At 58.6% G+C, this 16,400-nt stretch overlaps 1 protein-coding gene across 1 annotated transcript in view; it reads left to right on the top strand.

Annotated features, from left to right (window-relative positions):
* The window catches only part of CRYAA (crystallin alpha A), a 3,506-nt gene extending 3,080 nt beyond the window's left edge, over window positions 1–426 (top strand). Inside the window, exon 3 of the mRNA XM_037742044.1 lies at window positions 1–426. This exon is cut by the window's left edge and continues 2 nt beyond it. Within this exon, the coding sequence (XP_037597972.1) occupies window positions 1–207 (207 nt within the window). The 3' untranslated portion in view covers window positions 208–426.
* The last annotated feature ends 15,974 nt before the right edge of the window (window positions 427–16,400 follow it).

The raw sequence follows: 16,400 nt of genomic DNA, 5'->3' as shown, positions 1-16,400 counted from the left end.
GACCACGGCTACATTTCCCGGGAGTTCCACCGCCGCTACCGCCTGCCGTCCAATGTGGACCAGACGGCCCTGTCCTGCACCCTGTCCGCTGACGGCATGCTGACCTTCACTGGCCCCAAGATCCAGACTGGCCTGGACACCACCCACGGCGAGCGAGCCATCCCTGTGTCACGGGAGGAGAAGCCCAGCTCTGCTCCCTCGTCCTAAGCAGGCGTCTCCTGGGCCGGCTCCCCTGCAGCCCAGGCCCGTCATCGGGGGAGCACCCTGAGGGCGGGGTGTCTGTCTTCCTTTCTTCCCTGTTTTTCCTTTCCACCTTCTCAGATGGAATGAGGGTTTGAGAGAGCAGCCTGGAGAGCTCAGGGTCTCAGGATGTCCCAGACCCCTCCACTGGCCAGTGGCGGAAGTGACCGCACCTCACACTCCTTTGGATAGCAGCCTGGCTCTGTTGAGGGGCTGGGAGGAGGGGGTGACCTTTGGCCAGGTGCTCCCAACATGAGGCAGCTTCCCTTCGCCGCTGGCCCTGCCCACACCTCCCGGGGCGTGTGGCCGTGGGGCTGGGCTTCCCCTCCGTGCGTCTGTGCTCTCGCAGCCTCTTCTCTCAGACTGTCTCCCTCCAGCCCCTCCATGTAGTGCCTGCCACTCTTGGGTACATGGGATGCCCAGGAGCGTGCAGCCCACGGCAGTCAATAAAGAGCAGGTGACACAAGCAACTCACCGTCTGCTGCTGCTGTCTCCTTGGGGCCGTGAGGGGGGCGCCGGAAGGGAGGACAGCGGGGTCTCCTGCTCCCGTTGGACCCGGTGGCCTCCGAGGGACGAGTGACAGTGTCACCTGTGTCCCTTCCTTCTCCAGAGCTCAAGTGCCTCCCCCAACACTGTGCAGAAGGAGAGGGCTTTGGGGGCAGAGCCTCTGATGGGAAAGGGACTGGGGAGAGCTTCCGAGAGCTGGGGGCAGGAAGGGACCTGGAAGGGGCAGGAGGGGATGGAAGGAGGCTGGGCTCCCTTCTGTGGCCACATTGGCACCAGGTGGGATGCCAGCTCTGGCCTCCTTCTGCAGGGTGGTCTTCTTCTCTCTGGGGTCTGTGGGGCTGTCCTGCTGCCTTCGGGGCTGTGCTTTAAGGGCACTCGTGCTCTTGCACCGGACAACCCGCTGCAGCCCCGAGCTGCAGGTGGCCAGCTTGCTCTGTCCCCTCCGGGGACCAGACACTGGGCCCTGCGTGTCCCAGCAGCAGCTTTGCCAGACCCTACCTTGGGGAGGGAGACCCGGCCTGGAGGGCCCTGACCACCTGGTGTGCTCACCGAGGGGGGTTGGGTGGCCAGAGGGGACCTGAGGGGAAGAAGACGCCACGCGGTGGGGGAGAAAGGGAAGGGTGGGCCCTGCCAGCCCCTCAGCCAAGTACAGCGCCCTCCACCCAGGAGGCCAGAGGCAAGGTGCCCTGACGACGCCAGCAGGCAATGGGGTGCTGCCTCCGCCCGGGAGAACCCACCACAGGCTTCAAAGAATTAGCAATGGACGGGCGTTAGCCTGGGCTCCCACCGTGATGCCCAGTGACAGACAGCACATGCCACAGCCAGCAAACAACACACACAACACAACACAGGCTCCACAACTCCACACCATCCACACACTCTACACACACACATAAGAGACTCCACAACTCTGCACAATCCACATACTCTACACACACACAAACACAGACTCCACAGCTCCATACCATCCACACACTCCACACACACACACACACATGCACACACACACACACACCACAGACTCCACAGCTCCACACACTCCACACACACACACACACACAAAACACAACACAGGATCCACAACTCCACACCATCCACAAACTACACACACACACACACACACACACACACCACACCACAGTCTCCACAGCTCCACACAATCCACACACTCTACATATACACACACACACCACAGACTCCACAACACACAATCCACACATACACACAACATACCACAGACTCCACAACACACAATCCACACACTCTACACACACACACAACACACCACAGACTCCACAACTCCACACAATCCACACACTCCACACACACACACACCACAACACAGACTCCACACCTCCACACAATTCACACACTCTACACACACACAACACAGACTCCACACACACCCCACACAGACCACACTGAGACTGGCAGTGTGGCCCCTCCCCCTCTCCCCTCCGGGGCGGGTGCTGCCTCCTGCTATACTTTCTTGGCTCTATAATCACGCCCTGCCAGGGCGGTTCTTCAGCTCAGGGGCACGGACGGCTGGGGCCTGGGGCTGCTTTGCCTCTGACTCCACCAGGCTGTCCACAGCCCACGTCCTCGCCCCGCACCCACAGCCCCGCCTCCTCACCCCTGCACCCACAGCCCCGCCTTCTCGCCTCGTGCCATGGGGCCAATTTTGGAGCAGCCCTCCTTGCAACTGCTGACCAGTGATTTCACTGCCATCATGGCTACTGCCAGGTCAAGGGCACTCAGACTCCCTGCAGGCACCAAGCTCACCTGACAGCAGCCTCATCACCTCCTTGTCCGGACGAGACAGGCTCGGGGGGCTCATGCGAGGCCTCAGCCAGCCAACGGCAAGGCCGGGAGACCTTCCGGCTCCTGCCTGAAGCCATCTCAATGGGCCCAGGCTCAGGAGCTGCCCGTGCTGGGGCCTGGGGCTGCTTTGCACCTGAGACCACTTCAGACTCAGCAAGTCTGCCAGATGACCCCCGCACCCATCCCCAGGGGAGGAGGCCACACGGATATGAACCGGAATGCAGGGCGCAGCTCTGGCCACGGTGTCCGGCCACTTCCTGGAATCTCAGCAGCTGCCAAGGCTCCCTGGTGGTGGCTCCTGCCCCACACGGGCCCCGTGGGCTGCTGTTGGGAGAGCTTCTGAAGCCAGGAGGATGCCTGCTCCCCTCACTTCCTTTCCAAGCTCACCTCTGCCTACCTGGTGCCAGGTCTCCTCTGTGGACACTGCTGCCAGCTCCCTGCCCTCCGGGCCTCCCTCCCCCTTGCCAGGCCCTCGGAGGGCATCTCCCCTGCTTCCCATTGCGTGGCCTGGCGTCTGAGGCTCCTCTGGTCTGACGGCCCCACCACTCCCTGGTAAGCATTCAGGCTGAAGGGGCACTCCCCAGAGAGCCCTGCATGCCAGCGCCAGCCCCGTCCACTCTAGGGCACATGGCCAGCATGGAAAGATGGGATTGGCCAGGATTTCCCAAGCCTGCCAGGCTGGGAGAACCACCCGCAGCACTTTGCAAATACAGATTCCCTGGCCTCGCTCACACCGGAAGACTTAGATTCTGGAGGGTGGAGTCCAGTGAGATGGGCTGTGGCTGCCTCCAGGTGAGCCCTGCAATCAGGCACACGTGGGAGGTCCTGTGGGACAGTGGTGCCTCCTCAGGTGAGGGCAGTGGGGAGAGGTCACCGGAAGCTTCCTCTCCAGGCTTGGGGGCTCGGCTTCTGGATCTCCAGAGGGGTGTCCCTTGTCCCACCGCCCGCGACACTTGGCCGTAGCTACGTGGCTCTGGAGTGAAAAAGATCCATGCTCTCCTCTGCTCCTGTTTTCGCCTCAGGCATCACCGTCTTCAGAAGCATCATCACCACCATGAGCAGCAGCGGGAAAAGCATGAATGGAGCACCTGCTGTATGCCAGTCCCTGTGCCCGCTGCGCTGGTAACGGCCATCCTCACGCAGCCTGCAGCAGCCTGTAGCCTGTTTCTATTGTTAGCTGAGGACACCCAGGTTTGGAAATGGAGTCAGCTGCCCTGTGTCCCCCAGCTGGGGAGAGCTTGGGCCAGGTGCTGTCTGTTTGGCCCCAAAGCCAGGACTCAGGGCTGCTGGGCAGATGATTACTGCCATGTCAGGCGTAAGTGAAAGTTGGGAGGTGCTGAGGAAACCTGAGGCACTGGTCCCTTTCTGCTGGTGACCTGCTGGGTGACTGCGGGCAGATCCATCGACCCCTCTGAGTATTCGATGCCCATCTTTGCCAGTCGGCTGAAGCAGGGGACTGAGGAGTGCCGCAGGGAGCCTGGAGCCCCAGCTCCTCCCAATCATCACCAGCGTGCCTAACACTCGCCACCAGGTGGCAGCAGAGGACTTGCCTGGCTGCGGAGACCTTGGCCGCAGGAGACTTGTGAACAGCAGCCTTAAAGGTCACCTTCATTCAAGACAGTGGGAAGCGGCTGCAGCCAACATCTGCAGAGGACCTGGCTCCGGAAGCCTCAGGGCTGGGCTGTGTGCTGCCGAGCTGTGGGAGACCCCCCGACACCCCCACCCCTGGTTAGCTGGTGTCCAGCCGGGTGCACTGAGATGGGGAGACACAGAGCCGGACGCCAGCAGTTTCTTTACCATAAGCAGTTTTGGGGCTCATGCGCTTGTAAAATCAGTTGAAAGAGGAGGCATCACTGTCTGCAAGGCCAGGGCTGTGCTGGGGTCCCCAGGGGTCTGGCGGGGTCTCCTGGTGCAGAATGACATCAGTCTGCGGCTTCCGGCCCAGATCAGTTCTTCCTAGGAAGCCGCTTGTGATGCACATGAGAACAGCCCCATCCTGTCCACATGTGCAGAGGCCTGTGGGTGGGTACGGTGGGAAGTGTCATGGTAGGCAGCCCAAGCTGACACGGTGCTGGGGTCACAAGCCCAGAGGTCCTGCCAGCCAAGGCTGCCTGTGGCTGTCTGAGAGGGGCTGAGACAGAGATGCAGGCACAAGTGCCTGGCAGTGCCAGCTTGGGATGAGGAGGCAACAGGAGAGCTGGGGGTTGAGGGACGAGGAGCTGCTTGCTGGGGGCAGGGCGGTTTCTCTCTGCAGGACAGGCGCCTTCCTCCCGCTCTGCCCTTGGCCTCCAGGATGGGAGCTGAGAGAGGAGTCTCCCCTCAAGGGAGGGGCTGTGATGGGGGCTGGGTGAAGGCTGCAGCTGCCACCAGGCCTCTGTCAGTGTCAGCTCAGGCTGCTGGGGAGGCCGGAAGGCCATGCTCGGTGAGATTTCCTCCAAGAGCCTGAGCTGGGGACCGAGTGTGCAGGGACAGGAAAGGTGGGGGTGCCCTGAACCTGCTGTGCAGGCTGTTCCCATTAGAACCGAACAGAAGGAAAGGCGCACAGGCATCCACACTCACACACACACAGTACCACATACATGTATCCGCGTGCGCACACGCAGTATGCACATATGCACAAAGCACACACATGCACATAGAAGCAGTGTTCACACAGTGTGCACCCACACACAACACACATGTAAAACACACAAAACACGTGCTCACACACCTCATACATGCACACAAATGCACAATACACATGCAACATGCAAGCACACGTGTACACACACAATACACATACATGTGGACACATGCAAACACAAAGAAGCACACAAAACACCTACACACACACAAATGCCCACATGCACACCTGCACAAACACTCTCAGAGTCCACAGGAACATGCACACACACACACATGCACACGGCACTAGCATGGTCACGGCCAAGCTCTGTCTGATGGGCTGTTACCTCATTGCATGACTGCCTTCTGTGTCTGATTTGTACCTGACCGTGAGAGACTCCTCTCCATCCTCCAGCTTAAGGGAGCCCCTCCTGTGTGCTGCTCAGCAGCCTCTTTGACATCCAGCTCCCTGGGCCCTAGCATTCCTCATGTCACCTGCAGCCCCTCATTATCTTCCCAGGACAGAGATGGCATGAGGGAGGGGCGGTGTGGGAGCTCAAGGGCACCCCAAGGGCACCAGAACGGAGGGCAGTGAGGAGGGGCTCCCTATTCCGGGAGCCTGTGAGTGCTGTGCCATTGCAGTGAGGAGACAGGGTCCCTATTCTGGGAGCCCGAGAGTGCTGTGCCTTTGCCTCTGCCAGCAGTGAGAAATCAATTTGAAAAGCATCCTGGCTCTAAAACGCTGCTTCCCAGAGCAACTCTGGCCTCTGAGCAGGGCTCCCGACTGCCCTCACGCAGAATTGCAGATGGCTGGCTGTTGAGGGGACAGTTCGGCCTCCGGGGAAGATACATCAGACCTAGAGGACTGGGCTGGGAGGACAGGACATCCTAAATCCCATCTGCCGCTCGCAGGAACACGGAGACCCCATGATGACCCTGGCAGTGGCTTTCTGATGGTGACAAAAGGCAGCGGCCACCCTCGGAGGAGCTGGCGGCTGACGTATTTCTGACGGCTGGTAATGGCTGAGGGTTGGGCCTTTGGGTGTATGGGGTGGGGCTGCATGCCACACAGGAGCTCACTCAGGGGTCCTGCTGGCACCTGCTCTGTGATGAGAAACCCAGTTAAGTAAATGGGCTGTGGCCGTGTCGCCTGTGCTGGGAGCTAAGTGGGTGGGGAGCCCCAGCCCTCTCCTGAGCCCCTGTGCTCTCTCTCCTCCCTGCCCCTGCCTGTGGCTGTCAGAAAGGGGGTTTCTGGGCTGCTAGCTGGAATCCAGCAGTGCTGTGGGAACTTCTCAGGGCTGCTGAGGCCAACGACCACAAGCTGGTTGACTTAAAACAACAGAAATCCGCTCTGAGGCGCCAAGTCCAAAGTCGAGGTATCTTCGGGGCCGTGCTCCCTCCGAGGCTCAGGATTGAATCTTCTTACCCCTGCAGCGTTCCAGGGTGGTAGAGGCCTCCACGCTCCAGTCTCCGCCTCCACACTCCAGTCTCCGCCTCCACCTTCCCCTCCGTCTGCATCCTTTGCCTCCTTAAACGACATCAGCCATTGGGTTTAGGGCCTGCTGGAATCCAGGCCAATCCCACCTCGATTCTTCGCTTAATTACATCTGCAAAGACTGTTTTCTAAATAAGACCGCACGCCCAGGTTCGGGGGTTTGGAACTTAGACACATCTTCTGCGGGACACTATTCCACCCATGACAAGTATGGACGACACCCCTGAGTTCCCGTGCCCTTGCATTTGGGGACGCTTCACATTTGCCATTGTACACGTTCCTCTCAGGCAGCCTCTGAAGTTGGCAGGACAGATACCAACCCATTTTGAAGATGAAGAAGCTGAGGCCCAGAAATGCGCTGGGCTGAATGAAGGATGGGAGGTTTGTGGGGGAAGCCCTAGCTCAGCCGCTAGCTGGGCAAGCCAGGGGCAGACACCACAAGCTGTGGCCTGAAGGGCAAGGCTGTGAGGTCCTCTGTGGGAAAATTCCGTGAATCGTTGATTTTTTGGTAAAGTGAGTACCCTGTAATTGCATTTGTTGAAAAAAACCTACAAAATTTACCCCAAAGCCCCATATGCTCCTTTGCCTTTTTTTTTCCTTTTTTTTTTTTTTTTTTTTTTTTTTTTTTTTTTTTTTTTTTTTTTTTTTTTTTTTTTTTTTTTTTTTTTTGAGACGGGATCTTGCTATGTCACCCAGGCTGGAGTGCAGTGGTGTGATCTCGGCTCACGGCAACCTTGGCTTCCCAGGTTTAGGCTATCCTCCCACCTTGGCCTCCCAAGTGGCTGGGACTACAGGGGCATGCCACCATGCCTGGCTAATTTTTGTTTGTTTGTTTTTTAATAGAGATGCGGTCTCATTATGTGGCCCAGGCTGGTCTCAAACTCCTGAGCTCAAGCCATCCACCTGCCTCAGCCTCCCAAAGTGCTGGAATTACAGGTGTGAGCCACCATGCCCCACCATCCTCTGCTTGTAGGAGCTGGGTTTGGACACATCCATTTGGGGTGGTCAGGCAGGGGCCACCTCTTCTGACTCCGAGAGCCCAGCCCGTATCCTAACATGAAAAGCCTGTGTTTTGTTCTAGATGTTTCCATGGCAATCCGTGCTGGCTGCTGGCAGACACCTGATGCCCAGTGTCTGCCAATGATTCACCTATTAATAGACTCTCCGGGCAGCTGATGACCTGAGCCCAGGCGATGTCACCTGAAGGTCCCCAGACACTCTCGCCTGGACCCAGGAAATGCTGGGGTCACCTCCTGGGGAGCAGTGGCTCTGACGTCATGAGTCAGGCCCCCCACTAGGAAGATGGTCCTGGATCTCGAACCTTGCTCAGGGCACCCCCAAGGCTACGTACAAAGGAGGTCTTGGCTGGGCCCTGGGTACGAGGTGGGGTCATGTTGAAGGAAGGGCCTGGAAGGAGGGGCGCTTGGGAGTCAGTGTGGGTGCGGTGTGTGGGGGCCTGTGGTTTCTGGGTGTGGCCCTGCATGCACATGGATGGATGTGGAGTCCGAAGTTAAGGGGGAGGGAAGGGGCATTTGTCAACCTGGCACCCATGTGCCCTTGGAAACCTGCCTCCTCCCCCTCGTGAGGCCTTGGGTGTTGCACGGATGGGGTGGTTTGGGGGTGGGGTCACCTCTGGCGTGGCGGACGTCTCAGGAAACAGGCCCTGAGGAGCTGCGGCAGACAGAGCATTCCCCCAGGGCCTGGGGCCGTATCGGCCTTCACAGCAGAACTGGGGCCCAGCGGCCCTGCCTCTGGCCTGGGCCAAGCAGCTTGGGAGGGGAGCCTGCACCCTGAGGATGGCTTTGGGACCCTGTTGCTGTGATGGTGGCAGCATGACTCAAGGAGCCAGGCTCACTGCAGGCATAAGAAGACTCAGGGTGGGTGCCCACCTTGCTCTGGTGAAGGTTGGGGCCACCCTCCTTCCTCCCTGGGGGTGCTGCTCCCTTCTTCTCCAAGGCTCCCCACTCTGGGGAGGAGCCGGGGTGGCCATGGGGGCCTTGGGTGTGGGAAAGATTCCAGTGTGGCGCTCACCTCTGTTTCCACGTCTGTGAAATGGGACGCTGACTCTGCCCTGGAAGAGCCCCCTCCGCTGGCCCTCCAGGCCTCCTCCCACGCAGCGGCTGGAGGGATCCTCACACGCTCTGAAGGGGCAACGCTCGGGAAATGCACTGTGGACACTTGGGCACCTCGGAACGCCCTGGGGTGTCACTCGCTCCCCAAACTCATCTTCCACTCCCTCACTGTCAGAACTCGGAGAGGGAACATTCCTGGCAGATGGGCTTGAGGTTGGAGATCCCGGCACTTGGAGGGTTTCCCGAGACACCCAAGTGCTGGAGAGGTGTCTGCTCCTCTCGGAGCCATCAAGTCCCGCGAGCGCTCCCACGCCAGCAGCTTCCGTTGGCCTGTCTGATTCTGAGCAGAACAGGAGCTGAGTGCTGAGCCTTGAGGGCCAGTGTGACCTGTCCTGCCTCCTCTGTCTTCAGCCAACCATCCCATCCGCATGCGGCCACCCTGGCCCTGCCCAGGGCCTTTGACGTGGTTCCTCTGGCCAGAGCGCTTTTCTGCACAGCTCACTCCCTGCTGCCCGGCTGGAGCCCACATCTAAGGCAGCACCCACCCCGCACAGCCTCATCTGTGCTGCACCCGTGTGCTCCGATGGGTTTTACGTGAGCAGATCCGCCTGTCAGTTCCCTCCCAGTAGAAAGGGAACACTGAGGAGCCTCCTCAGGAACTCACACAGAGCTGGGCACCAGGCAGGGTTCCACGAACACTGTGGAGTGAGTGAGCGAGCAAGTGAGTGAGGTGGCGGCCAGCCTCTGGGGCTGTGTGCTGTCATGATCACTGAGAGAACAGTCTCCATCCCTCCACAGCATAAGCCTTTCCCCGGCTCAGTGGCTCTCAGCCCTGCTGGACGTGGGAATCACGCAGGAGCTTTGACCCAACTGACGTCAAGGCCTCTGCTCCGCTCCACCTGGAGACCTGCAGGCCCCGGAGTGGCTTCCCCGCAGGCATAGGAGCTGCCTGGAGATTCCAGAGTCAGGAAAAAAGGTTCGCTTCTGTCACTCACTTCAGTTCTCCACTGAAGTTCGGGGGCACTTAGATTGACTGACAGGTTCTGGCAGTTTCCATCAGCCACTCATGCTTAAGTGTCAACGAGTGGGGGTCTGCTTGTTTTTCCTAACACATTGGGTGAGGTCCTCTGAGGGCCTGAAATGTTTTCAAGGTGGTGGGAGACAGAAGAGGTGATTTGGGGACGGGAAGGCCTTGGCGGTGAGTTTTGGAGCCTGAGGTTTGGAGGCTGATGTCTGGAGCCTGCCCGGTGTCTGGAGCCTGAGACTGGAGGCTGATGACGGGGCCAACAGGCAGGTGGCCACAGGGTCTCACTGGCTCGTTCTGGCTCGTTCTGGCCATGGGGCCCCAGCGGCCAGCCTGCACTGCCCGCTCTGGCAGTGGTTGGCCTTCTTGATGACCTAGAGCAGTGGTTCTACAAGGAGGTCACTGCGCAAGCAGCATCCGCACCTGAATCTGTAGGGGTGCCCCAAAACTGGGGTGGGGCCCAGTAAGCCGGGTGCTCTCAGGTCCTCTGGTTGGCACTGATCCTGTGGTCTTGAACTCGGCCGTGGAAATGGCACTCTTACCACATTTTAAGACGACGTATCTCTGTGGTGGGTGGTCCCTGAATGCTCAGCGATGTCTCTTGCTCTGTTTGTCACTCCAGGGTTGCTGCAGAGTAAACCCTCCCCCAGGCACCTGGCGACCGACAAGCCACACTTCCAGCTGAGAGCCTGGGGCCCAGGATCCCATCCCGTAGAGGCCGGTGACCACGGGACAGTCACGAGGTCACTGACAGCTGGAGGTCAAAGCCGAGACCCACCAAGAGCCTGGAAAGCACTGCCCAGGAGTGAGCAGACCCTGATCTGTGCTTCCCAGGGTGAGGGGCCCCTGGAGTGTGTAAGTGGTGAATCAAAAGCAGCGAGTGCACTGAATTTCATCATTTAAAAACGCCATAGCCGGCGAGTGGCTCACGCCTGTAATCCCTGCACTGTGGGAGGCCGAGGCGGGCAGATCATCTGAGGTCAGGAGTTTGAGACCAGCCTGGCCAACATGGTGAAACCCCGTCTCTACTAAAAATACAAAACTTAGTCGGGAATGGTGGCATGCGCCTGTCATCCTAGCTACTCAGGAGGCTGAAGCAGGAGAATCTCTTGAACCTGGGAGGCAGAGGTTGCAGTGAGCAGAGATCACATCATTGTACTCCAGCCTGGGTGAGAGAGTGAGACTCTGTCTCAAAATAATAACATAAAATAAGCAATAAAGTGTTCTCTCATTAATATGTTCTTCATCTTGGTGTCAGCAGACCCTTGCAGGTGCCGTGTAACTACCGGAGTGCAGGGCCCTCTGTCTGTCTTTGTCTCGGGGGCGGGCAGGCAAGGGAGGGACTGGCCGGCAGCCCGCCTGCTGGGGAGGACCTGACCTGGGTACCGGCCTGGGTATGAGAAGCAATCTCTACCTGCCAGAGCCACTGGAATGCATTCTGGCCTGGCCAGGAGTGAGCTTCCTGCTTGGGGTGACTTGGCGCCTGGGCCTGTTCCCCACGTGAGGTGTGCCTCTGGGCCCAAAGACCCTGGGGTCCCAGACTCTGAGGGTCTAAATCCCCCTGTGTAGCTGGGCTTCCAGGCCCCAGGGTGCTCAGGCTGGTGCAGCTGAAGGCAGGGCTGGGGTCCAGGAGGACTGGGGGATGGGGTGGGGTTCAAGGAGCCCCAGTGGGTGGGCCACAGGGCATCTGATGCCCAAGCTTCTAAAATCGCCCCTGCCTGGGACAGACTGGGGTCCAGGGCAGGAGAAGACACTGTGCCCACAGCGGGAAGCGGGTGCTGGGGGGGAACGATGCTGAGGGTCCTCTCGCCCACAGCGGGAAGCGGGTGCTGAGGGGGAAAGATGCTGAGGGTCCCCTCGCCCACAGCAGGAAGCGGGTGCCGGGCAGGAACAATGCTGAGCGTCTCCTGGCCCTGATTGTTGCTGCTGGATCTTAGTGAACCCTCTGACATTCCTGAGCAGCTGGGTTGAGGGATCCATTTCGCAGCCCAGGAAACTGAGGCTCCAAGCAGGAACCAGGCAGTGCCAGTCAAGGGAAGGTGAGTTGGGGTGTTGGAAGGGCATGTGGGCGGGGAGGGGACCCACTACATCTTGTCACTCACCTCACCCTGGCTTTTCTGAGAGCCCAGCCCTGGAAGTCAGGGACAGGGCAGGGTGGGGAACGGGGATTGGGGCATTGGCCAGGGCCTGAGCTCCTGCGCCGTGCAGGCTGTATGACTTTGCAAAGCCAAACCGGGGCGCCTCTACCCTTCTCTCCTGTTCTCCCTCTTCTGGAGCTGGAGCCAGGCCCACACCCCTGCTCCCTGGCCAGCTGCGCAGGCGGGAGGGCATCAGCCCCTTGGGTTTACGCAAGTCCATCATCCGTGGGCTTCGTGCCACGGGGCAGTGCAGGGACCTGGAATGGGGGTGTGAAAACAAACTCAAACATGCACCAACACAGACGTTTACACATTTGCACATGCACGCACATGTGCTCACACACTTATGTCCACACACTCAAGTGCACACACATTCACATGTGTTTTCTCAAATACACACACTCTCATGTGCCCGCCACACTCAGATGTGCACACACGTACTCACACATTCATATACACCCGCTAAAATGTTCAGGCAAACTCACACACACTCACAGACGCTCACAGTCACACACACGCCCCCTGCCACCTGCCCACTTGTCTGCACATGGTTCCTCACACACCCTCCCCCCAAACACACTCATGAGCACTCTCATGCCCATGGCACCTGGTGTCTGCTAGGCCTTCCTCAGCGCAGCGCAGTTGCCATAAAGACACACACTCCAGACTCCCAGGTGACCATCCTTGGAAAAGCTATCTTGCTGGCTAGTGTCATCAAGATGCTTCTGGCCTTTGCTTTACTAAAACCCCATGAGGGGCTGGGTGAGGTGGCTCACACCTGTAATCCCAGCACTTTGGGAGGCCAAGGTGGGCGGATCACTTGAGGCTAGGAGTTCCAGACCAGTCTGGCCAACATGGTGAAACTCTGTTTCTACTGAAAATACAAAATTAGCAGGGTGTGGTGGGACACGCCTGTAATCTCAGCTACTCGGAAGGCTAAGGCAGGAGAATCGCTTGAACCCGGGAGGTGGAGGTTGCAGTGAGCTGAGATCGCACCATTGCCCTCCAGCCTGGGTGACAGAGCAAGACTCTGTCTAAACAAACAAACAAACAAACCCACAGGGGTCACCTCCAGTGCCTTCTCATCCACTGGGGGAAATGATGGGCTTAAGGGAGGGGGTCTGGGGGATGTTAGAGGGTGGGGCGTTGCTCATGCCCCTGACTTACCAGGAGCCTGCATTGGGGCCACAACCCGTGGGGTGGCCATCAGGGGCAGGTGAGAGGCTTAGGAGTTCCCTGAGGATGGGGTGCCGCTTCCAAGCCCTTTAACACAGGAGACCTCAACTTTGGCCATGGGACCGATCAAAGCAGGCCCCACGGGTGGGCAGGTAGACGTGGTCCCGACTTCCATGTTCCAGCCCCACCAGGCCTCCCAGGGCTGGCCTTGCCACCCCTCCAGCCCCACTTTGCCTGCCTGGGGTCCTCACCACACTCTGTGCTTGCTGACGAGGTTTGGGGGTCCCTGCATGCCAGGGCTCGCCCTCAGCCTGGGTCTTTTCTTCTGTATTCCTCCCTGGGACATTTCTGCTCCCCTGAGGCTTCCCTGACCTCCACAAAGGAGGCACCCTCTCTGCACTCACCAAGCTCCTTCCCTCTACACAGCACTCGGCATGTCCTGTGCCCGTCTGGCCTGTGGGCTCCCTGAGGGCATGGCCCAGCTCAGTGCCGGGCAGGAGTGGGTGTTTTCTCAAGAGCGAGCTGAACTGCCCAGGAAAAGAACCAGCGAATGGTCAGTGGCTCTGCCAGTCCCAGGAGGGTCAGTGACTGCCCTGCCCATCTCTGGCCCTGGCAGGAAGCTGGGCTCTAGGTGCCAGCAGCCGTGACGTTGGCTGAGTAAGGAAGTGTGCCCTGTGTGCTGCAGATAGACACAGAGGTTGGGCTTGAGGCCGGAGGGGTCCCTTCCTATCAGCCTCAGCTGTGGCCCCCTTTACGAAACCTTCCAACCATCTGAGTTCCCCGCTGAGTTCCTGTGAGTGTTGTCCTTGGGGCTGTGGGCACCAGGAGGCTAAGGGCACCCCTGACCCCAGGCTATTGCCTGAGCTAAGCCCTGCCTGCTAAACTTCTCCAGCGGCACTTTGGCTCCCGTCCTCATGGGCTGTGGCCTGAGCCAGGGCTTCCCTGGTGAAGGAAGCTTCCAGAAGATAGCACCTGATTTGCTGGAATCCTTAAGCCCAGAGACAGCCCTTAGGATCTTTGAGTGAAAAATTACGCCTGGGAAGTGAAGTAGGAGGTGGGACTTGACTGGGGGCAGAGCTTGGACACAGAACCAAATTGAGGACCAGCTAAAACAGGGATGAGGGGGAAGCAGCTTCCTGACAGACAGGCCCACCAGCTGCCGTGTCAGTTTACCACTGTCATGGCAATGCCAGGAGTTACCGTCCTTTCCATGGCAATGACCTGATGACCCGGAAGTTATCACCCTCTTTCTAGAAATCTCTGCATAATCATCCCCTTAATTTGCATATAATTAAAAGTGGGTGTAAACATGACTGCAGAACTGCCCCTGGGCTGCTGCTCTAGACGCACAGCTGTGGGTCAGCCCTGCTCTGCAAGGGGCAGCACCTCTGCTGCTGCTGTGCACGGCGGCTTCAACACAAGCTGCTGCCTGGCCGGGTGCGGTGGCTCACGATGGGCATCCCAGCACTTTGGGAGGCCGAGGCGGGTAGATCACGGAGTCAAGAGATTGAGACCGTCCTGGTAAACATGGTGAAACCCCGTCTCTACTGAAAGTACAAAAATTAGCTGGCTGTGGTGGTGCATGCCTGTAGTCCCAGCTACTCGGGAGGCTGAGGCAGGAGAATCATTTGAACTGGGAGGCGGAGGTTGCAGTGAGCTGAGATCACACCACTGCACTCCAGCCTGGGTGACAGAGCGACCCTCCAGCTCAAAAAAAAAAAAAAAACAAACTGCCGCCTAACACCACCGGCTCACCCTGGAATTCCCTCCTGGGCAAAGCCGAGAACCTTCCTAGGCTCAGTCCCAATTTAGGGTTCCCCTGCCATGCATCAGAAGAATTGGTTTATTGAGGAGTTCTCAGGACACGAGGCCTGCAGGGAACTGCAGTTGCTCCTCTGGACGGCGTTGCTGTGCTGTGAACGTCCATCCGGGGAGGTCAGGGCCTCGGTGTCAGCCCAGGGTGGGAGCAGCAGCCTCGCCCCGGGCCCACAGCCAGAAGGACCTTGGCCTTTGCTGTCAGGGGCTTTGGCCTGCTCCGTCAAGTTGTCACTCATGGAGACAGCAGTAATCTGAGGAGGAGGACAGCAGGCAAGGTGAGAGGAGGGTCGTCAGCGCCTGCCAATCAGTCGGTGCGACCTCTGACTGCTCCTCTGCGTCCACACTGGGCAGGGCGCTTAGCTGTGGGATGGGAGACTCATAACATATTAGGCCCCTTCTCATCTTCAAGGGGCAGAGGAGGAGATGCCACAGCCTGTGTGGTTGTGTGATTGTCCCGTCACGTTGTTGCAGTGATTCAGGCCGAAGAGTGTTCTAGTCCTGGAGCCCTGGCAATCCCAGCGGGTTTCCTCTGAGAACTGAGTTGTTCCCTGTGCTCTCTTCACAGCCTTTCCTTCCCAAACATTCCCCGAGCTTCCCTGTGGTCTGAGCACATAAGAAGAGCTCAATCCGGCCAGGCGCAGTGGCTCACGTCTGTAATCCCAGCACTTTGGGAGGCCAAGGTGGGTGGATCATGAGGTCAGGAGTTCAGGACCAGCCTGGCCAAGATAGTGAAACCCTGTCTCTACTAAAAATACAAAAATTAGCTGGGTGTGGTGGTGGGCACCTGTAATCCCAGCCACTTGGGAGCCTGAGGCAGGGAATTGCTTGATCCCAGGAGGCTGAGGTTGCAGTGAGCCGAGATCGCGCCACTGCACTCCAGCCTAGGAGACAGAATGAGACTCCATCTCAAAAAAAAAAAAAAAAAAAAAAAAAAAAAAAAAAAAAAAAAAAAAAAAAAAAAAAAAAAAAAGAAAGAAGAGAAGAGCTCAATTTACAGCAGCTCTGCGTATTCCTCCAGTGCCACTAGGGGCCTGAGAGCCGCCATGCTAAGATGGCAGCAAGAGCACGCGTAGCGTCCAGCCTTGGAAAGTGCGGACACGGTGTCCACAGGACACGGCGGCATCTCCAGCCCTGGCCATTCTGAGGTGCTCCCTTCCCGGGTCCTCTGTGACTGGCCCAGCCCTGACTACAGGAAAGCTGCTGTGACATTAGCTCCTGCTGGCAGCAAGTGGCCCCCAAACCGAGTGGCTTAAAGCAAGAGTTTATTTAGCAAATGACTCTGCTCTCAGCAGTTGAGGTTGGACACAGCTTGGTGGCTCTGCGGGTCTCCACTGGGCTCCCTTGTGAGTGAGTTCACCTCGGGTCAGCCGGCGTCTCTGCTTCAAGGTTGGCTGGCCATCTCCTGGGGTGCCTGTCCTGCGCCTGGTGGCCTTGCGTCCTCCAGCAGCTGGCCAGGGTATGTGTTCACGGCCCAAGCAAGGGTTTGCGGGAGAGAGCAGCACCCC

The sequence above is a fragment of the Cebus imitator genome, unplaced genomic scaffold (assembly GCF_001604975.1).
Source record: "Cebus imitator isolate Cc_AM_T3 unplaced genomic scaffold, Cebus_imitator-1.0 Scaffold112, whole genome shotgun sequence".
Classification (NCBI taxonomy): Eukaryota; Metazoa; Chordata; class Mammalia; order Primates; family Cebidae; genus Cebus; species Cebus imitator.
This window is presented reverse-complemented; position numbering and strand designations above follow the sequence as displayed.